Source organism: Labrus mixtus, chromosome 4, assembly GCF_963584025.1.
Source record: "Labrus mixtus chromosome 4, fLabMix1.1, whole genome shotgun sequence".
Classification (NCBI taxonomy): domain Eukaryota; kingdom Metazoa; phylum Chordata; class Actinopteri; order Labriformes; family Labridae; genus Labrus; species Labrus mixtus.
The window spans coordinates 1,860,608-1,884,075 of NC_083615.1; the positions used below are offsets into that span (position 1 = coordinate 1,860,608).

Below are 23,468 nucleotides of genomic sequence, written 5' to 3' on the forward strand. Positions count from 1 at the left end.
TCATTAAAAATATAAGTAATTAATGAAAGACACTTATTAAAGTGTTTTTATATCAACACATCGAATAAAGGAGAGTTAACAACACCTGGTTGATGAACAGTCATGAAGCAATCAGAATGTTTGACTAATGGATTTTTCTATTTAAATGATAATGGAATTTAATTGCCTTTTTTAAAAATAAATAAAGATGTTGCAGACTTTAAACTTGATAATAACATATAGATGTTGACATAATCATGTCTGCAGTCTCCTGCATGTTCTTTGATTTGTATTTTTAATGGATTGCTTTTTCGAGAAAAAGTGATAAAAATGTGCCTCTAAAGTCTCGTTTGTCAATCAGCTGTGCTCGGACGGTTGAGAAAACTTTGCTTTCTATACTATTATGCTAATTGGCGTTCCAGGCTGGGCTCGTGATTGGCTGAGTCTCGGTCAATTTCATATTACAGTCCTGACGTCAGGGCTCCTATAAGAGTAAGCAATGTTTTTTAACTCGTCGGCTGACTGATCCCCTTAGAAAAAAAAAATCTATCAATCCTTGGGTGGAGTTTTTTTTTTTTTTCATTCACCACAAAGCAACTATTTGGCCGGGACACGTACGTGAACCTCCTCAAATTGGCGCACTAATCCTAAAAGGAGCCATGAAGTGTTAAATGGTAGAAACAGAAAGAGCGGCGCTCAGACAGCCGCACGCTGGGAGAGAGGGAGGAAACAGCGCTGCTCCAATGCGTCTGTGCAACACAGGCTGAAGGAAAAAAAAAAAAAAACTTATCGACGCACAAAACCAAAACCTTGCGCTGCGCAATTAGTGCGAGAAAACCCACTTTTTCTTCCGGTTTTTGAAGAAAATAAATAAAGAAATCAAGCTGGCTCAGTGCGTGTCTCAGCAGCCCACTTTGACAGGTGCTCCTCACCCCCTTTGGAGGACTGTCAACAGCAAGAGGATGGCATCAGAGCTGGCAATGAGCAACTCCGACCTGCCCACCAGTCCCCTGGCCATGGAATATGTTAATGACTTCGATCTGATGAAGTTTGAAGTGAAAAAGGAGCCGGTGGAGCCCGATCGCAGCATCAGCCAGTGCAGCCGCCTGGTCGCCGGGGGATCCCTGTCTTCCACCCCGATGAGCACGCCTTGCAGCTCGGTTCCCCCCTCTCCAAGCTTCTCGGCGCCCAGTCCGGGATCAGGGAGCGAACAGAAGGCGCACTTGGAGGATTTCTACTGGATGACCGGGTACCAACAGCAGTTGAACCCCGAGGCTCTGGGCTTTAGCCCGGAGGACGCCGTAGAGGCGCTGATCAGCAGCAGTCACCAGCTCCAGACCTTCGATGGCTATGCCAGGGGGCAGCAGTTCGGCGGCGCAGCCGGGCCAGGAGGCACCATGGGCGGGGAGGAGATGGGATCAGCGGCCGCCGTGGTGTCCGCGGTTATCGCCGCAGCCGCAGCTCAGAACGGGACACCGCACCTCCACCACCATCACCATCACCACCACCACCCAGGGTCACACCACCCCTCCTCCGGGTCTCAGTCCGGCGCAGGAAACCACCAGCACCTGCGACTGGACGACCGCTTCTCGGACGAGCAGCTGGTGACCATGTCGGTGCGGGAACTGAACCGGCAGCTCCGGGGGGTCAGCAAGGAAGAGGTGATCCGTCTGAAACAGAAGAGGAGGACACTAAAGAACAGAGGCTATGCCCAGTCCTGCCGCTACAAGCGGGTCCAGCAGCGGCACGTCCTGGAGGGAGAGAAGACGCAGCTCATACAGCAGGTGGACCACCTCAAGCAGGAGATCTCGCGGCTCGCCAGGGAGAGGGACGCCTACAAAGAGAAATACGAGAAGCTCATCAGCACCGGCTTCCGAGAAAACGGGGGCTCCGCCAGCGACAACAACCCCTCATCCCCGGAGTTTTTCATGTGAGTCCCGGCGCTGAAAAAGTTTTAGTATCGGCCCTTCCAAAGAAAGCGGAAAAAAACTTTTAATTCACGAGCAGCTTTAAATAGCTTTTGCTGCCCAGGTTTTTAGATAAAGGGTATTTATCCCTGCGCTAGATAAAGACATACGAGTTTTCAACTTTTAAAACAGTTTCTTTAAGAGTGAGGGACTTTGATTTGACGTGTGATCGCCTGTAAAGAAACACAAATAGCAATGTCTTAATGATTTAAATAAGAATCCAGTTTTGACAAAAAACATTTTTTTTAAGGTTTTCTGTTTTGAGACACTGAAAAAAAAGCCTCGTCCATGCTGTTCACTTTATCAATCCTTTTTTTGGGTGTGAAATGAAACAATCCTCAGGGACAGCAGCTTCAATTTGATGTGATTTTTATATTTCTTTGAAGTCCATTTTATTTTTTTTATATGAATGTTCTCATTCTCATTTCATTCATATTTGTCTAAAATCCTCCAAAGTCAGCTGCTGAAAAACGTTTGGAGGATGTTTGTTGTCTGACAGTTTTGTGAAGCCATGCATGCTGGTCATGTAGCCTACACGGATTTACATTTTATTTTTTACTCTTTTTTTCTTTTATTGTGTGTGTATGTGTGTGTGTGTGTGTGTGTGTGTGTGTGTGTGTGTGTGTGTGTGTGTGTGTGTGTGTGTGTGTGTGTATGTGTGTGTGTCAGATGATTACATGCATTGTTCAACCTCGTCAAATTTTATGGATTCCTTTGTAAAAAAAAAAAAAAAAAAAAAAAGAAGAAGAAGAAGAAGAAGGTGAATAAGAGCATTCAGCGGGAACTTTGCTTTATTAAAAAGTTCTCCGCGATCTTGGACACTTCTACATTTTTACAGGCTTCTGTGGAGCCCTTACAGAGTAAAGACATGTTTGTACTCAGTATTGATTTATAGGCCTGCTGACTGGCAACATACCATCAAGGTGAGCAGCATCAGATTATATTTTATAGAAACAAATACACCCCCTCTCCACCCCCTCAAAAATGCCCAAACTAAATAGATTTATTCAACAAGTGCGCTGATGATAAAATGCTTTGAAATGAACAAAAGACTCTGATGCATGTCCTGAAATAAAAAGAGAAATAGACTCTGTCACACAAAATTGCAACAACTATTGATCTCTTCTTTCTTCTTATTGTATTTTGTTTTTCTTAATTTGTTTTACTTTCAGTAGTAAGCTCAGTTAAGTTTGTTACACAACCCTAAGGGTGTCATTCGGTAAATAAACCGTGAACTGTGTCAAAGTGTACATTTGATATACCTTACACATAAGTAAGCAAAGCATGAAATGCAACCATATATCTTTTGTGATTTCTATAGCTGCAGGAAAGTCTATTGTCTGGACAGTACAGCTTCGTGACATCGTGTTCACTCTTTAAAATGGAATTTGATAAATATGCCATTTAACAATAAACCGTCATGGATGGAATCTAAACCAATTAATTCTCCTGAAAATGTTTTTTTATTACGTTTTTTGCTCTTTTTGGTTTTGCATGTTTGTTTGTCTCTGTCTTTTTTTGTCAGTCTGATCAACTCCTGTCGATCCAAATTTAAATCCACACAAAAGCAGAAGATGTCGATTACAAATGTCAGTCACACGAGTTAAACATCTGTTCAGGAACATCTGGATTTAGCTTAAAACCGCGGTGCAGATGTTGCGCATGAGGCGCGTAATTATAACTGCCTGGAGATCAAGTCCGGCTCTAATGTGCGTAATGATGTTCAAGTTAAATTATATTTGTATAAAAGATGCATGTATTCCCACCCGAAAAAAACGGTGTTCTGTTTTGAGATGTTTCGTTGATGTTTTGATGAGATAAATAAAAGACGACGCTCTGTACCTGTTGCGCAGTTAAACACAGAAACTCTTCATTTTTATCTGTTTTTTTTAAAACGTGCAGAAAATCCGACCTCAATGTTCAAGTTTTTTTATAGATTTTCTTTTTTTTTTTTTTTTTTTTACCTCAGGGCCTTGCATTTGTGCTGCAGCTGTCCTAGAAAAAGGCTGAGTTAATGATCAACGATCAGTAAACTTGCACTTTTTGCTCGGCGGCTGTCCACCTGTTGAATATTGTCTGGGGCAAAAAGTTTCATGTCAAATTGTTCGAAGACAAAGATTCAGAGGAAACATAAAGCCATATATATATAAGTACTTTCAAATGTGTATATTTTTTTAAATGTGAATTATAACTTTTTTTCAATTCCGTATTAAAATGAACTACACTGCCGAACAAATCAGTATAATGCTGCAGTAATATGATTACAAGTACTTACAGTAAGAGAATAAATACATCGAGGACATTTAACCTGACAATTTAGTTTTTGTTGTCAAACTTAGTCTTGCAAGGTATTTTTTGCAATCCACTTTCACCTCAGTGCAAACATCGTTTATTTGACTTCCGACAATACGTCCTAATAAGTGGACAGAGAAAGACTCTGGGAGTGATTTAGGTTTAGGCAGGTCAGCTATAGCCTCTATAACCTGCCTCATCCCTTAGCATCATATAGGCCAGCAGCATGCACGAAAGAAAAGCAAGGTCCTGATTGTGACGCAATACAACGTCACTGACAGCACGATGCATGCTGCTGGACATGTGTGCAGTTACGTTTGTTATTTTTGGAAGAATATAAGGAAGGTGTCGTGGTGCCTGCATGTTCCTGCGTGAAAATAATGAGGAATTGTTCATTTCAAATGTGTGTGTGTGGCTCGTGAAAACTTGCAAATGCCCAGCAGTGATGCGTTCAAATGCACAAAGACTCACTCAGTCTGTGTCTCACCTGTGCAACAGTGTCTGACCTGCACAGTCTCCTGGCTCCATACTGGCCCCAGAGTGAGGAACAAGATGGTAGAGCATGATCCTGTCATGCCTGCAGGAATGATTTCCTCTGTGATTAAAAGTGAGTGAGAGACAGAGATAGAGCGAGAGAGAGAAGAAGAGAGAGAGAGAGATACTGGCTGCTCCTCTCAGATGATAAACGATCAGAGATGCCTCCTAGCTGAGAGGAGAGGGCCTTTTAGTGAGCATGTGTCCACTAATTTATGGCCCTTGCTATCTGATTAGGTCAATATAGTGTGCTATTTAATTACATTTGTGTTATAACGCTGGGACTGGGGAGGCTTTTTCCCTCTGTCTTCTGTGAGGTAGATATAGGATTAGTCAAGTCTCAGGACTTAGCCCCCGGCACTGTTTTTACCTGGACCCTTGCCTGTGTATCGACAGTGTGAGTGACAGGCCGGTCTTCTTTGTGTGTACAGTGCAGGTTCAGGGGTTAACAGTTATTGTGCTCTGGTATTTAACATAATGAGAATAATAAAGTGGAAGATTGCTGATGAGGAGGTGTGGAAATAGAGTAGGGTGCTTCTTCCTCTCTCTCTCTCTCTCTCTCTCTCCCCCCCCCCCTCTCTCTCTCTCTCTCTCTCTGTATTTGTGTGTGTGTGTGTGTGTGTGTGTGTGTGTGTGTGTGTGTGTGTGTTGTTTTGACTTGTAAGGGGCCGGAGGAAAAAATAACACCGATTCACTTCCTGTGTTAAAGGAGGACAGAAGGAAACAGGAAACAATATTTCAGCACATCCTCCTCATTTCTCAGCTTCTCTCTCGGCCTCACGCTTCCTCTCAGCATGAAAAAGTCTCGACATGTAACACACACACACACACACACACATTATTAATCTTATCAGTATGAACTGTAATTCCATTCTCTGGCCCTGCATGCGTATATTGACTTGTGCGCCGTGATCATTTGCAGTCTGTCCAATGATTAGGTTATTAAAGATAATGCAGTTGTCTGCTGTCACAATATTGGACTCTCTCTTTCAGGTCAACTATGGGAAATCACTTTGAAATTTATCAGTATCGACATTTGAATCATCATCGTGTGCTCTGCTTTAATGTTGCAGATTAATAGGACATCGGATGTGCAGAGTTTTCTAAGTGTCTGTGTGAGTGTCCAATGAGCAGCCGGCGTTGTCTTTTATTTGACCTTGTTGTGGAAGGGGAGTGTATATACGCTTTTAACTGAGTGCATTTAATCTATAGGATTGACTCGTTTTATCATGACATTGGGATGCGAGTAGCTTTTAATGTCAATCAACAGAAAAACCTGCACAAACATCTTGAGGTAAAATAATCTCAGTGACAAAGAAAAATGAAAAGGTGCATAAATGTGCAGCTGTATTAATTTTCATAGCACTTTCACACCCCAATTTATTTAAGAGCAGCTGAAGCAGAGCTCGGGTTGCTACGTAGATTTTCTTTATTTGGATTTAAAACAATAATTATTTAAAAGTGTATTTTATTGTTAGTTGAGAAATTAAAATTTGTATTTATTTTTTAACATTTATCGTCATTCTTTTAACTAAATTTAATTAGTTTAATTACAAAAAACAACAACTTGTAATAACTGGAGTGAAACATTTGGTTTCAACACAACAATTACCTGAAGTGTAGATTTATTTTTCTTTACCTTGAGAGCGAAAACCTTCCCGACGACACAAACCCCCACATAATGCTTCAAACATATTTGCATTCAAAAGAGGAAACAATTTCAATCTCTTCCACTCAGTCCACATCTGCATCACTCCACGCGATAAACATTTACATTTAAAGTGATTTAAATCAGCTGCTGTTTATGTTCCTCTGCGCTGCGTCCATCATGCAGACCAGCAGAGCTCTCTCTCTCTCTCTCTTTCTCTCTCTCCGTTTTGCAGTTTCCTGAGTTATGTGTCATTTATTTGAAACCCCTAATAATTTAACTTGTCCCCCCTCCTGTCGCGGGCGATGCATGTGGTGAGAATGCAGCAGCTGTAAAGCAGGTTTGTGCTGCTGCCTCTGCCTCCACAGTCAGTATATATCCGGCTCAATTGGCTTTACATGCACTTATTTTATCCAAGCATACAGAAACATGGGCAAAGGAGTAAATGTGATTGTGTGCATCTGTGGTCGAATTAAAGATTACTGGGAAGAATGTGCACATGTAGTGTTTAGCAGAATCCAAACCGCTACATTTGCATTTGCTGGCATAAAGAAGCCTCTCCTCAGAATGCATAACTAAAGGGCAATAGATGAAAGCTAATTACGATTCAATGATATGTGATCACAATATTCTCACTTGCAGATAAACAGAGCTCGGGCTGTGTTGATGTTTTCACTGAGTTGAGTTGCAGGGCACAGAGTCAGTGGAGTGTGTGTGTTTTATAGACCGCACTAGAATGGCGTTGCATGGGATCTTTTGAAATCTGAGTTCATTGTGCAACTTAATGCATGCGTGTGTGTGTGTGTGTGTGTGTGTGAGCATTAAAGTCTGCGCATGCACAAGTTTGTGTTATGCAGGATGGATCTGGAGCCGAGCCCGACCCCTGTGTGTTTTTACCTGCATCTCAATGAAGCGGGAGAGAGGGTGATTTACCCTTCTTCTGCTGCAGTCAGCCTCTCTCTCTCTCTCTCTCTCTCTCTCTCTCTCTCTCTCTCTCTCTCTCCCTCCCAGCCAGTCAAACAGACATTGATCCCTCTGTCAGGCAAGGTGACCCACAGTGTTGTTTGGCTCTTCCACGGTCTCTTCTCTCCCTTTCATTTGTACCTGGGAAAGGCCTTGACCCCACACACTGCTGCCATGTAGCCGCCCTCTGCCAAGCCCAGCCTGTTTGTGTGTGTGTGTGTGTGTATGTGTGTGTGTGTGTGTGTGTGTGTGTGTGTGTGTGTGTGTGTGTGTGTGTGTGTGTGTGTTTGTGTGTGTGTGTGTGTTTAGTTAACATGAGTGCACACAGAGTAGACACATGCGATGAAAGTATGCCTGGAAGTTTTTGTGTGCATGCATAGGAGTGCATGCTTCCATGTGTGCATGTGTGTGTGTGTGTGTGTGTGTGTGTGTGTGTGTGTGTGTGTGTGTGTGTGTGTGTGTGTGTGTGTGCGCGCGCGTGTGTGAATGATGTCACTAACCCTGTGTGTGTTCATCATGCTCGAGGTTTGTCCACCTTTAGCTGTGTGTAACTTTGAGCAGACTCATATCTCTTGGTGATACAGCTGTGCAACCATAGAGTTAAGTTCAGTCTGACACACTTGTGTGTGTGTGTGTGTGTGTGTGTGTGTTCAAGTGTGTGTGCGTGTCAGAACGTTTTTGTTTTTTTTCAGGTGACTGCATGCAGTTGTGTCACTGGGAGCTGCTGTGTGGCTTGAATGGGTCAGAGTCCGTTTGGCCTCAGTGTGAATCAGATTACAGAGAAATGAATGGCTCTCTTTGTGGCAGGAGACGGATTGAGGGGAATTAATACACTTTGTCGATTCCTTCCCCTCCTTCACTCCACCGAGGCCAGAGGAAAGTTTGTCAGGATGATTTGCGGATTTTGCCTCTCTGACAAAATATGATCATGTATATGATGATAAGATCTCAGTGTGATTATTTTAAATCACTCATTTAAACTGTGATTTTAAAAAAAAAATGTATATTGAATATATTATATTAGAATCTTCCATTTATTTTAGGTACGCGTTCATGAATAGATTTTCCTTTTGGTAGTCACTGCAATAAGAGTGTGTGTGTGTGTGTGTGTGTGTGTCTGTGTGTGTGTGTGTGTGTGTGTGTGTGTGTGTGTGTGTCTGTGTGTGTGTGTGTGTGTGTGTGTGTGTGTGTGTGTGTGTGTGTGTGTGTGTGTGTGTGTGTGCGTTTGTTCCTTTTCTTTATCGATCATCTGGTCGACTGAAATATTAGATCGGTTTTATCAACAGACAATTTGATTCAGATATCTAGATGTTGATTGTGGGAGAGTCTGACCTGCTCCAGTGTATTTCTGTTTAAACTTTTCAGAAAACATTATTTTAAATGTATTTATTAACCATTTATGTATTTAATAATTATACTTTTGTTAATGTTAGAAAGTATTTTATGAAATCAGCATGTCAATTTAAAAAAAATATATTGTCGTCATAAATGTTTCACTCGGTCCAAGATTTTTAAGAGATCAAGTCAGTGTGAATATTTTGTTACTCTGAGTGTTTTATTAAAAACTTTCTGTCCTCCATCTTTGCAGGACATCAAGAAAATTCCTCCACCTGTGATACAGAGCTCTGACCTCTCCGTCCCACATCCCGGGAGTCTGAGGTAACTTGTCCTGTTTAGTCTTTTATCACTGCTTGACTTTACACCACACATTCATATTACACAAATTACACTGCTTCAATATTGAACACAAAGTAAAATAAAACATAAAACTTCCCATAGGTCTGACATTCTGAATAACAGACATCTATGTTCTGAATTTCTCGTCTGCCGAATGACAATACAGCACGTCATGTTCGAGCTGTATTTAATGTGCTGCCATTAGTTTAAAATACTAATCAAAATTATGGACTGATTTAAAAAACGACTTTCAGTTATTCCCCAGAAGAAAAGGAAACAAAAAAATTAAGCTTTTATCCAAGTAAAACTTTCTCTACAATATGAATTATAAATCACTCTGAAAGTGTTTTAAAGATCATCAGCACGATTTGAATTCTTTATAAATGTTGTTCTTGTTTGATTTCAAAGCCATCAGTACTGAAGACACTTCTCAGAGCATAAAAATCAAACAATGAAACAGGAGCTTTAAACGTAAACGTCTTAAAAATCCTGATATTTGAATGTAATGTATTTTATTATTAAAGTTTATATTTCACCTTAGACATAAAGTAAGATCTCTTTGTGTGAAATCAATAAGAATTGTATTGATCTCCTTCAAAAGGACACAAACACAAGCCACCAAGGGGGGATTACTTTTCATTTTATTTCTCATGAATCTCTGTGACGCTGTCCGCCGTGTGTGATGTCGCACTTCTCTGTTTTTGGGGGCTCTGACAGTATACTGCTTGATCGACAGGAGGGTGACATTGTCAGTGCTCATGGGATGGTGCCAAAATCTTTCTCTCTCTCTTCAACCCTTTGACCTCCTTCACTCTCTCTGCCTCTCTCTGCGGAGAAAAAAACACTGAAGATTATTTTTTATTTTTCTGGCTGACATGCAGATGGACGGACGGATGGTGGGAGTGCAGAGAAAGGGGGGAAAGCTAGGGGCGAGTTTTTTTGGTCGGAGAGAAAAAAAAGATGAATGGAATTGAAATTGATTGAAAACTTGGGCGTCCAAAACTCAGTGAATATTATTGAACTGTGAAGATTTTCTTTACTAACCACAATCTTAGGATAGATTTTTACGTCGATGGAATTTCCTGCATACATTTGGTTTGCTGAATGGAAGGAATGTAGACGATTTTGAGTAAGTGACCATGGTGGATTTTATGCAGCCCTGTGAAATGCTTGCAACACTCACCTGTGAGGGGGGAAATGATTGTACTGTCCTCTTTTTCAATTCATCAGGTCAGACTCCTGCTCCTTGACTAACATGTGGAGTTTAAACACCCACGACCTGAAACATAAAAGAGGATGCAGTGTTCAAAACTAGCAGAGTAAAGGGAGGCAGAAAGTTACCTGGATTTTAAATGCTAACATGCATGCCAGGGTGAGCGAGGAGGAGGAGGAGGTGAGGAGGAGGCTAAGGAAGGGAGCGATGGGCTCCTGGCCGCGGCTGCAGACAGACAGACAGGCAGGGTAACCAGAGGCAGCCGGTGACCTTCTCTGCTGCTGGAGGATCGAAGGCTTTATTTAAAGGCCTGGTCAATGCTGGGTGCTGCTGAGGTATCATCCCTCGCAGCCAGGCGACTCATCACCACTGTAATACAACTCTCTAACCCTAACCCCCCCCCTCCTACAGACACACACACACACTCAGACAGGGCAGGACACTCTGTGGACACCTCAGGGTTTTTACAGTGGAGAGGCTGGACAGAGGAAAGTACAGCATCAGCAGGGGCTAATTTTACTGTCCAGCAGACAGAATACTCTACTTTCCTCATGTGCTCAGCATTGTGAGGGTTTTTTTTTTATCATCGATTTAGCACTTCACTACAGCTTCATTTTTTTTATTATTATAAATTAAATATCGAGACAAAAAGACAGAAGTCTGACATTTAATATGAGGTGTAGTGTCACCTGGAGGAGGAGGAGGAGGATGGAAGTGGTGAAAGAGTTAAAAAAAAAACTGTGCAGGCTGCTAAGGTAGGACACCTGCGTCTGTTTGCTTGTGTGTGTGCGTGTGTGTGTGTGTGTGTGTGTGTGTGTGTGTGTGTGTGTGTGTGTGTGTGGAGCACGTGTTCCAGCATTAGTGTGTGTGTGTGTGTGTGTCTGCGGCGTGAGGACACCTGCATGCTTCAGCACTTTTCTGGCTGTCAGAAGCTCTGAGGTCACAGGCGCAGGAGAGGAGAGGGCACATTTGAAGAAGAAGCCCCCACCTTACCCATCCACAACTCCCCCCCCCCCCCCCCCCCCCCGCACCTCCCACACCACCAACCCCCACTTTCCCCTTCTCCACCCCTTCAACCCCCCCTGTTATCATCCCTGAACCTCCTCCTACCCCCCTCTCTCCACGACTCGTCTTCCCCCCTCATGGTGACGGGGTGAGTCGGCCACTCGGGGGGGTTGGGGGGGGGGGGGGGGGGGGGGGAGGCAAGGTGCCTCTGTGGCTGACAGCAGGCAGGTCAGGTTTAGTGTAGACACGGCAGAGGAGGAAGGACACACGCTTACACGCGCACACATCAAGGTGTGTGAGAGTGTGATAGAGGGAGAAAGAAAGGGTGTGTGAAAGTGGAAAACATGGACAGTGCATGGACAAGAAAAAAAAATGTCAATGAAATCGTGTTAATAAAAAAAGCCTTAAACACGGCTGACTGTTTGGAGGAAAAATATAAACATCAACTTGGCAGAAAGTGGATCGTTCTGTATATGAAGATATCTGTTTAGGCTTGTTAATGTGCAGCGTGCTGGACTGGACTGGAGGGAATATTGATGCTATATCTAATATTTAAGCAAAATTCCACAGAATTTAAACACTTCATTTGTAGTAGCAGAAAGAAAAAAACAAAACCATTTTGACCTAAAAGGTGTAGGCTGAAGCTTTATCTTATTACACCTACCCTTTGTTACAAATCTCATTATTTAAGACACGACTAGTTTGGTCACAAAAAAACAAAAAAAACAAAACAGAAGTCACACTCACAAAAAAATAATCAAACCGACCTTTTATATTTTGTTAAACACCATTTTTTTAAAACAAAAATTTAGATCTGGAAAGTGAACTACACATTCTTAATTCCACAAGTTAGCCCCTTTTACTGAAATACACCTGCTCTTTATGTTTGTCCTTTTTCTACACACCTATTCCCCTTTAGTTCATACCGGCTCTCTCTAGTTTCATTTTGACTTCCTACAGACTGCAGCAGTGGAATCTTCTCCATCCACAATCTGACACACTTCCCCTTTGCATTTATTCACTATGGGATATATAGAACTACTCGCTGCTCCATGTGAGACTCGTTACACTCCTACGGTCTCGACACAGACACCATCACTCTATATCCAGACAAACAGAGTGACAGAGGAGGGTGTTTGGGTCATTCTTTGAGGTCTGCACTGAAAAAAAAGAGAGGTATAGCAACCAGATTTGGATGAGTGTAATAAATGAATAAAGAGGGGAAAAAGATTCTCTCTGTCTCTGCAGTTTTAAAGACACACAAAGTGAACGCTGTGTTTAGATTTGGCTTGTTTTCAAAAACGTGTTGTGTGTTTTTTTACTTGTTCTAAACCACAGACTAGATGATACTGAACCCCGCAAGCCAGCCCTCCGAACATCAACTCTCTCTCCCTCTTTTCAACTTATGTTAATCATTTTCTCTCCCGTGTTTCACTTGTTTAAAGCGGGTTTGTGTTATTTTATTCAAACGTAATTAGTTGTAAAGCTGTTACCATTGTGTGTGTGTGTGTGTGTGTGTGTGTGTGTGTGTGTGTGTGTGTGTGTCAGCCTCAGAGCCACTGTTGTCCTCAGGTTGTGAGTGTGTGTGATCGAGAGAGGAACTTGTGATGAGCCCGAGGTTACACTGATATAATGTATTCCCCTGAATCACCGTACAGCCAGCAGCCCAGGGCCTTCCTGCTGCCTGCAGCCTCCTTCTCCTCTCTCACACACACACACACACACGCACACACACGCACGCACGCACACACACACACACACACACACACACACACACACACACACACACACACACACACACACACACGCACACACACACCTTCTTTCCTCCACCATCCCCTCCTCTCTGTTTCCCCCTGTGGTGACCGCCCCATGCTAGCTGCTTAGCGTTGCACCCGGCGTCTAATTGAATTCCGACACTGGCGCCGTTAGCTCCTGATGCTACACAGAGATGTTAACACGGCACAATGCTAACAGTCCCCGGGACGCGTTTCAACACCCCCGCTCCTAAAGAGAAAATTAGTGCTAAAGCTCACTGTGGCAGCGCATGATTTATTCAAAAGCTCCAAACTACGTCTTCTGTATCCCCTAAAGGAATCGTCTTTTATAGCCACCAGCACAATCAGCACTTCATATCCACACATGCAGCACATGCAGAATAAGGATTGTGTTCCCTCTAACTTCTTCTGTTGTCTCTTTTTATAAATGTGTCTGCTGCTCTTCCTGCATCCATATCGCGGGGCGACGCCGTCCATCCCCTCTTTCCTGACACCCCTCACCCCCCCCCCCTCACACACTATAGCTCTGGGGCTTTTTAATGGCATATATTTCCCAGGCCCCGGCTGAAGCGGGATGCATCTTCTCCTTGTTAGCTTGATAAATAACCAGGCTGCCTGGAAAGTGCTGAATTTTAGCTTTCAGCCTCTATTTTCTGCTGGATGACATTAATTTTAAGTGCTGAGAAGGAGCTAACTAATACAGACAAATACCTAAGCAGGAGGACTGGAAGGTGCAGAGGTGGTGGAGTCACTCTGCTGTCCCTCCCCCTTTTACCTTTTTATATACATGTGCACTCATTTGTGTAATATGCAAAGCTGCAAAATGCAAAGGTGCACACACTCGTGCTCAGTTTCTGTTTAGATGCTTCTGTTGTTGTTTGAAATGTTCAGTCATCTTGCGCCATTAGTCAAAGGACTCCTGCAAAAGTTCAAACGCTAAACGTTTGGCAGGTCGACAGACAGTCAGCCAGACTCCATGCGTCTCTATCCGCTGTCTGCGTCCTGTCGCTCTGTCTCTCTGAGTTCATCAGGGAAAAAAAGCGATTAGTGCAGCAGTAATGAAGTGGCGGATCACAGTGCACAACATTATGCATAAATTGTATTTACGTAATTGTGAGAGTTACATTGTAGAGAAAAGTTAATTACTCTTGCAGAAAAATATAAGAGAAGTTAATCGTCTGGCTGAAACACTCGGCGTAAATGAAGGTTCAATTATATTATTTTTTTTGCGATTGTGTTTGCGAGTGCTGCGTTATAGTGTATAAGTGCCATAATTACTTATGTGTGTGAAAACAGAATAATCTCCATCATGTCATTCACTAGAGTTTGGTAATATGTTTTTTCTTCTCGCAGTGAAAACGTTTTAATGGAAGCTTCATCAGCTGCTCCAGTTTGATTTAACTTTTTTAAGTTGACATGTTTAAGAACAAATAGGGGAAAAAAAACTACAATAGAAATGTGAAAGCGAATATCCAGAAATATAGATTTTTGTTACATCTGCTTTTTATTCTCATATTGTTTTTAAATCACAGACTATAGAAGATGTTTTTAGATTTAAAAAGCATTTTTCTTTTATTGTTGGTTGCAAAAATACAAGGTTGTCGACACAGTAGACACACACACACACACACACACACACACACACACACACACACACACACACAGACACACACACACACACACACACACACGCACGCACGCACACACACCTTATGGATATTACCTTAAAATGCTCCCGTTAGGTCTCTTCATTTCACCATTTGTTTGCTCCTGAAGTCATAGTGGCACACATACACATATACAGACAGACGCACACACAACACACACAACACACACACACACACACACACACACACACACAACACAGATGTGTACCTCTGCTGTGTGTAACACCACACAATGAAGTGGCTGTGGCTGAGACACCTCATACATTACTTTAACAATGTATGGTGCGGTGAATAAAAAGGTCAGCGGTTGAGAACCGGCTCCATGTAACAATAAGATGCATGAAGTGAGCTCTGCAGGCCCTTCAGTCAGAGAGCTGCTGCTGCAACACATGTGAGCCACAGAGACACATTCCCCTGTAGACTGTGTGTACGTGTGTGTGTGTGTGTGTGTGTGTGTGTGTATTGTTTATGCAGCACCACAGTGAAACACCTTATAACCACAGATCTACGATTGTACATTTCCCCTCCTTTGCCCTTTGCCTCACTTTGATAAATGTGTTTTATTAGGGCAACATTTTTGCTTAAAACACATCATGAGCTGAGATTTTGTTTTTAAAAAAAAAGATGCTTTCATTACCACAATTCTTCATTTTTTTTACAGTATCTGAGCACTTTAATTCTCTGCGAGTGTATTTATCGCATGCTGTCACGTTGTGGGTCACATGACCACATGAGCCACTGCCTTCAATTAAGGCTGATAAATCACTCATTTACAGGAAAGAGAAGCAGAGACAGAGTGGGGAAACGAGAGGTAGTGGAATAATGAACAACCTGAACCCTCTTCACAGATGTTGTATTCTTTCATTTTTTTTAAAACTGTGAAAGTTGAATGCTTTTGTGTGGCTTATTGACTCCTATACGAGCAGCTACACAGAGACAGATGGTCGTTGTGTTTGTGTGTGCTTTGCTGTGATTGTGACCTGGACTGCACTGCTTTATTTACTGTAGGAGATGTGTGTGTGTGTGTGTGTGTGTCATGACCGAGGAAACACACACTTCTATCTCTATCTCTCTCTCTCTCTCTCTCTCTCTCTCTCTCTCCTGGGGTCGTCCTCTCATTTTAAACTGAAAAGCAAACACACTGATGTCTCTGCCAGCAGCTGATCCACGCGCCGAACAATAAAGTGTGTAGATATTTAAGAAAAAAAAACCTTACAGCACAGATTAACTTTCTGCAGACTTTTTTTGTGTGTTTTTTTGACCTGCCATCAGAGCACACAGCAAGTCACCGATCAGAGTAGAGTCTTTATGAGAGTGTGTGAACGAGCTCTCTAACCTGTGCCGCTTCTGTATAAGTTACATCAGAATGTGTGTTTCAGCAGCATGGGGTCAGCGCTCTGCAGAGTCTCAGCCTGCCAACTCACTTGCAAAAGGCTGATTAAAGATTCATGGCACAAAAAAGAAGAAGAAGAAAAAAAACAGTTCTAATGGGGCTGGAGGAAGGCGAGGAGACAAGCTGCGGTTTGTGATCCGACAGTCTGAACTCTCTCTCTCTCAGTGAAGACAAGCGGTCACTAACTGACTGAAAGGTGTGTGAAATATGAGACCACTGAGAGGAAGAGGGAGACAGTCAGGTTACTGTGCAGCTGCCTCTAACCCACTGTGTGTTTGTTGTTTCAATAGTTATTCTACATCTGATTGAATACAGCATGAGGGCCGACGAGGACGTGTGAATAAAAGCTGTAGAAGCAGGACGCTGCAGTCATGTGTCTGAGCGCGTGTGTCTGACACTGGAGCGGATTTCTTGGGGAGAGAATTACAGTTTGTTACACACTTACCGCACCAGAATATGACGTTAACACTTCAGGTGTGTGTTTTTTGTGTCGCATGTGAAGTACTGCCAAGGACAGTCTAACATTTATTTTCCAGAGAGAGAACAAACAGCGTGAGAATATTTTGCTGATCTTCACTTGCTGCTCGCTTTTAGTCACAGCACACAGCAGTTCTTTTAGCTTTCCTTATTTTCTTTTCCCCCATCCCTATTTTTTAAATATTTACACTACGATCACAGAAATCAAATTTCAAATTTCTTCATAGAGTCCAAAAAAAGCTTGTTTGAATTTCTTTTGATTTACTCCCTGAAGAAGTGACCACACAATCCTCCAAATCTCTCATCCTATCTTTTTTTTTTGTTCACCTGTGATCTTGGAAAAAGGTTCTGCACCAACCTAATCTCCTTCTTTCTTTCTCTATCTCTGCTCTGGTTCAAGGTTGCTACACTTTGGGGACAGGAAAGGTTGGAAGAGAGGAAGCAGGCAAAAGGGGGAGGAGCAAAACAGGGGGAGATGGGGCTCCAACAGGCTCACTTTTAGTGCGTCAACATAAACGTACTGCGTATAGGAATGAGGGCGGAAACATCTTTCTCATTTTTATACACTTACACTTTTTTTTTTTTAAAGGGGTCATGAACTCGTTACAAAGAATAATAAGAATGTCACAAAAAGCCAATTAGCTCAGAGAAATAAAAGAAATGTCTTGACATACAGGATGATTGTTGTTCATAAACTACATTAATATCACACTGGGCTGGTTTTCATATAATACTTAATTATTAAATACTTCCAACATACTGGATTAAATAAATCAGTAGCAATAATATAACTAACTCAACAGCACTTTAGAGAAGCTCATTTAGAATGACATTTGTGGTAGATGCTGATAAGTGCATGATGGAGCTCTGTGCTGTTTTTATATATTTAATGTGTCTTTATCTGGAGTGAATTAAAGGGCCTGTAAAAAGTGGGTGGTTATTAGCGTCAGACCACCTGGGGGGGAACATCTGCAGCCTCCAACTGCAGAACCAACATACATCACTGTTTTCTCCTTGCACTATTTACTGTCATACACACACACACACACACACACACACACACACACACACACATAGGCTGCATCCATCTTTTTGCATGTCTCTTGTCTTATTGACATGTGCGCTGCGGTGCCTTCCTTCAGCGAGTTCGAGGCCGGTTATTAAAGATGCCACAAGGTCACAGGCCAAGTACAGGCCTGCTCTTCTGCTCAGCCCGAGGTCAAAGGTCAGCGGGTTAGTGTCAGAGGCCAGGGATGCTCGCAGCGCAGCTCACTAGTGATCCACTGGTAATTTAAAAAGCAAAGCTTCATCTACATTTTTTTCTGCTGAGTTTAGCATGAAACCCTTTTTTTTATTTGTGTGTCTTATTTTCCCACAGTATAACTACTCTCCTTTGAATAATTAGATGTTCTTTTCATGTTCTATTAGCAAAGGTTTTTTCCTCATGTCTCCACTCCACAACATTATTTTTTCATCTTCAAAGTGAAAAGCTAAAATAGGGCGATCATCGCAATTTAATTACTACAAATCCCTTTGTGAATTTGCTCCTGTGTTTGTTTACATGCACAGATTTGCCGGCTTATGCAGTTTTATTTTGTGTGTGTGTGTGATTCAGTGAATGTGTTTATTTTATTTGGTCTTCCATATGTGCAGTCCTATTTATAGTGTTTGGTGCGTGCGTATTTGTGCGTGTGTGTGTGTGTGTGAGTGTGTGTGAGTGTGTGTGTGTGTGTGTGTGAAGTTGCACTGGGGTTTATTTAAATAGATAAGATGGTGTTTTATTCCCAATCAAAGGAATCTCCTGTCGCATCCTAGTCTCTTCATAATAACCCCCAGCATTGCTCCACACTCCCTCGACACACACACACACACACACACACACACACACACACACACACACACACACACACACACACACACACACACACACACATACACACACACACTGAATATTGCAGACACAGCATTTTCTCTCTCTCTCAGGGGTGTAAGGCTTTGATAAATGAAAATAAACATTTTTCTTCATACAAGAAACAGAAGGGGAAGAGAAGAAAATGGCTGGAGTGACAGGAGGTCTCTAGCCCTTTGACGCCTCAAACACAAGTAAACATAAGACAAAAACACACCTTTTATTACCTGTGTGTGCATGAGAAGCTGAGAAAGACACAATGAGTGTGTGCTCAAAACTAAAAAGTGAGATATAGCCTCTGTCGTAAGATTAAGGAGGACTGAATTATATTGTGAGTTTAACAAAAACTACAGGAGTGAGGTGCAACTTCCTGCTCCCTCACCTGTTTCTATGGCTACAAGGTCACGTACAGGCACCTCCCTCGGCCTCTCTCTCTCTCTCTCTCTTCTTCTCCTCCACCTTTGTTTTCCCTCCTTCCCCTCCAGACCTCATTTCATTCAGCACTCCCCGAACCCTCCGACAGCTCCATAACTATAACTCTCTGCCGGCTGTCCTCCCCTCCTCTCTTCTCTTCATCCACAGCTAAATGACTCTGTCAGAAATAAAGAGCACTTATCTTATCTACTGCCTCCACTCGGCTTTCTTCTGTCGCCGTCCAACGTCTCACACAAACACAAACACACACAGAAAGAAGCATTACAGACTTCTATCTTTTTTATTTTTTTATACCTTGGTGTTAATTTTTCTCTCTCAGGTGGAAGATATATAATCTTGTTTTACAAGAGCTCGCTGTCCTGACTCAGTTCTTTATCCACCTGCCAGACAAAAAAAAGACATCAGCCCACAGTGCAGCAGAGAGACAGGTAGAGACAGAGGCTTGACAGAGGACAGCTGTCCACTTGTTCTGTTCTGCCGCACACACACACACACACACACACACACACACACACACACACACACACACACACACACACACTCCCATCCTCCTCTTTCTCGTCTTTCTCTCCTGTCATCTCCTTCCTCTCTCCTCCCTGTGGTGTGGAGAAGAGAGGGAGGAAGAAGACAGAGATAGAGAGAGAGAGAGAGGCTTACTGTGTGTGTTTGTGTGTGTTTGTATGTTTGTGTGTACAAGCCACCTACTAGGCACGCAGCGGGAGGGCACAGAGGGATGAGAGAAAAGAAAAAGAGATGAGGAGAGGGGGGAAGGAGTGTGATTGGTATAAAACTCTTAGCGAGAACAAACTCAAACACACACACACACGCACACACACACACCCACACACACACACACACACGCACGCACACACACACACACACACACAGCAATCTGCTATATGTCTTCTGAACACACTATCACAAACAGTCATGTTACAGGGTGCAAAAATAGACGCAGCTTTTGATCAGCATGTATTGTGATGACTTTGCCTTTTCTGTTATTGCACAGGCACACACACACACACACACACACACACACACACACACACAAAGTTGTCCTCTTATTTAAGCACACAGGGATCAAAGGTTACAAGTTAACTCCATCGACTGACTCGTCTCTTTATGGAGGTTATGCATATGCTTAGTGAGCATCCTTGCACCTAGCCCAGGTAAATGATTTTGAAGTATTTGCATTCTGAAACATTCAGGATCGTCCTTTGTTCACGGCTCTGGATGCCTGCATGGCAAAGAAAAAGAGAGAGAGAGAGCGCTCGCTCAGAGCTGATAGTGGTTGTGTGTATGCAAAAGGATGCGAAAGAGACGCAGAGATGAAAAGAGTGATAATTCTCCTGCTACCCTGAGGCCTCTCGCAGCCTTGCGGGGCTCCCCTATAGGTCCCCTGACACATGCCTGAGCAGAAAGCCGGGGCCAGCTAATTGGCCCCTGTGATAACACCAGAGTGTTTGTGGCAGTCTGTGTGTGTGTGTGTGTGTGTGTGTGTGTGTTTCTTGTTGAGAGCTTATATATTTTCTACAAGTAATAATTTATTGGTTTGTAATTCTTCTTTGAAGGCTGTTTGATTTGTACGCTGCGAGGACATTTATTATGATCTGCGCGCTCATTGAAGTCGGGAGCCAATGAAAAGACAATTAAAGCACACGCACTAGTTCAAAGCACAGCTTCCATCTTTAAACAGCTTGTTTCTCTCTAATTGTTTCATTATCTCAGTGTGCTTATTAAATGTGCGATAATTGTTAATTACCACATGAGGATTTGTACAGGATTCGTCTTGAGTATCAAAACAAATTAATTAAACTGCAACACATTTAAAACAACAGCAATGATAACAGCAGGTGCGGTGTGTGTGTACTTTTGTGTGTTTGTGTGTGTTCGAGTGCACGTGCACATTTCCAACGCTCTGCCTTGTTTGTTTGAATCTTTATCTCTAATTGAGATTCATAGGAGGAACTTAAATGAGATTCAAATGAGATTCAGAGCTAATTGTAGCAGCGCAGGTAATATGCAGATAGATTTAACGATGATTCAGTGTATCTCGCATTGTAACGAGAGTTTGATTGGACCAATGGAAGGCACTCGCTGAAATCGTTACTGTGTGTGTGTGTGTGTGTGTGTGTGTGTGTGTGTGTGTGTGTGTGTTGGGCGAGAGAGCAGCAGAGAGAAAGTGTTGTGTGCAGGCATTTAAATGTAGATAATTCCTCACTGGGTTTAATGCATTACTCGCTCTTCATTCTGAATTGAAGTCGGAGAAATCATGCATTTTGTTCTTAAACTTGGTGTGCTTATCAATTATAAAACAATGTTTCTGTGTGTTTACACAGTTTATGTCATGATGACAATTTAAATCCAGGAAAAACATTTTGAACAAACTGTAAGGAATTGTAGGCAAAACCCATAAAGTGATTAAAGAAAATCCCTGACAATTTGAAATCGTAGGATTCGGTTTCGGTGTAGAGAGAAATGAAGCTCAGTGATTTTTCATTAGAGAATTAGCTCATACTGTACATGGGGTTTCCAAACTCCCACCAGTTTAATTTGTGTAAAATCCAGCTGCTGCCGCCAGCTGGGACATTACAAGTAAATAAAACACAGCTCCTGAGCTTGCACATACACACATACATTAACGTCAACTCTATTCTTCTGCAGCCTTCCACACAGGAGGAGCAGTAGTGATACCTCATGACAGATGTGCACTGCTGAATGTATCTATAGTATGATTACACTGATGAGGACAGACCTTTTGCATGAATGAGTGAGCCCATGTGTGTATTTGTTGATTAACTGGATTCTTATTTCCTTATTTTAAATACTCATAATTCTCTTTCTAGGCCTTGTGTGTATGGAGCTGTTATTGTGGCAAAACTATTTGAATATGCACACACAGCCTGTGAGCCTGAGCTCAGGGCAACAAACCCCCACTAATGTGTTTGCAGATCGTCAGACACACATTTGAAGATATGTGTTTACACATTTGTGGATCGTGCACGGCAGGAGTGTTGCAAAAGTCACGTGTAAAATGACAGCCAATGGAGAGGCCTATAAACGATCATTTGTGTTTATTTTCAGGATTTACAGCTGAAAAAGTTCACTGCCATTAATAAATAAGTAAATATTTTGAAATTGGTCTACATATTTGCAGATTAGTTTACGCATTTGTGGATCTGTGTGTGCATATTCAAATAGTTTTACCACAATAATAGCTCCATACGTGTACGTTTTACTGGTACTACACCAATGAGGAGAGAAATATTTCAGTTTGTTGCTAAAATCTTCTGACTTGACTTTATATTTTACAATCAGCCCAAGCACAAAAAAACACACTCAGGGCACATATACACTCGGGGAGCCATACATTGTGCCTTATGTTTCTCACACACTCATTAAAAAGTGAGTCTCACACACCAGGTAGCACGAGCAAACACAAAAACAAAAGGCACGGTGATGAGCCAAACAATGAAGCTAATATTGTGTGGGACTGGTTTAAAGCACAGCAGCAGTGTAGCTGTACAGACGCTCTCTCTCTCTCTCTCTCTCTCTCTCTCTCTCTCTCTCTCTCTCTCTCTCTCTCTCTCTCTCTCTCTCTCTCTCTCGCTCTCTCTCTCTTTACTGTACAGCTGCAGTATTGATAGATGCTGCAGAGCCCCCAGTCTTACCGTCCCACTTTATTTCAATTAGCTCACAGGAAGCAGGAAATAACCTGCAAATCAATTGTCATTTCTTACGGGGGGCCGAAGGCTGCGGGCTGAGATTCACTTTGTCCACCGATAAAAAGACGATGTAAGCTGTGAAGAAGATTAAAGAGAAATATCCTCCTCTCGCACTCCCCGCCTGTTGTACAGTCAGTTTATCGTTAGCATGTGATGTTCAATGCCTTCAAGCCTGTTGTGGTTATTTATTGAAACCTGTTGCTATGGTGTACACACACACACACACACACACACACACACACACACACACACACACACACACACACACACAGGCCTCCAATGTTTTAATGTTTCTGCATATCTTTAAGTGTTGGTTGATTTAATTATTTTATAATTACAAAACATTTTGAGCTAACTCAAACACAGAATGCTGCAGTGCAGTATGGCCTCTGAAGGAGATTTTACCTTTCTTTAAATTGTTTTATGATTCTATGGGTAAGAAATTGTGCGTTAAAGTCTTTATTTGTGATTTTTCACACTTAAATATAATATAAATCAAGTATCTCCTCTGAAAATAACTCTGTGAGTCATGACTGTCTACAATGGGTGTAACACCCGAGTCCCACTGTCTGTGATGTTTTCAGAGTTTTCAGAGTCCTATCTTCACTTTGTTTACATCGCCCGGACGGCCGGCTGACTCCTCCCCTCGTGTATAAAAGTTGTTTAATTGAGGGACTAGAGAAAAGAAGAATAACATACTGTACTCACTGCTTAACTGTGTTTCTAGATCACGCTCATTTCAGGTAAATTTACATGCAGTGTGAAGATACGAGCAGAATAAAGATCGCTAGCATTAGCATGCTAAC

The 23,468-nt window shown here is 42.4% G+C and overlaps 1 protein-coding gene across 1 annotated transcript in view; it reads left to right on the forward strand.

The window, feature by feature from the left end:
- Positions 1–478: 478 nt before the first annotated feature.
- The window catches only part of LOC132972328 (transcription factor Maf-like), a 46,801-nt gene continuing 23,811 nt past the window's right edge, over positions 479–23,468 (forward strand). Inside the window, exons 1-2 of the mRNA XM_061035081.1 lie at positions 479–1,909; positions 8,972–9,042. Of these exons, the coding sequence (XP_060891064.1) occupies positions 942–1,909; positions 8,972–8,999 (996 nt within the window). The 5' untranslated portion in view covers positions 479–941 and the 3' untranslated portion in view covers positions 9,000–9,042. The remainder of the gene's footprint in view (positions 1,910–8,971; positions 9,043–23,468) is intronic.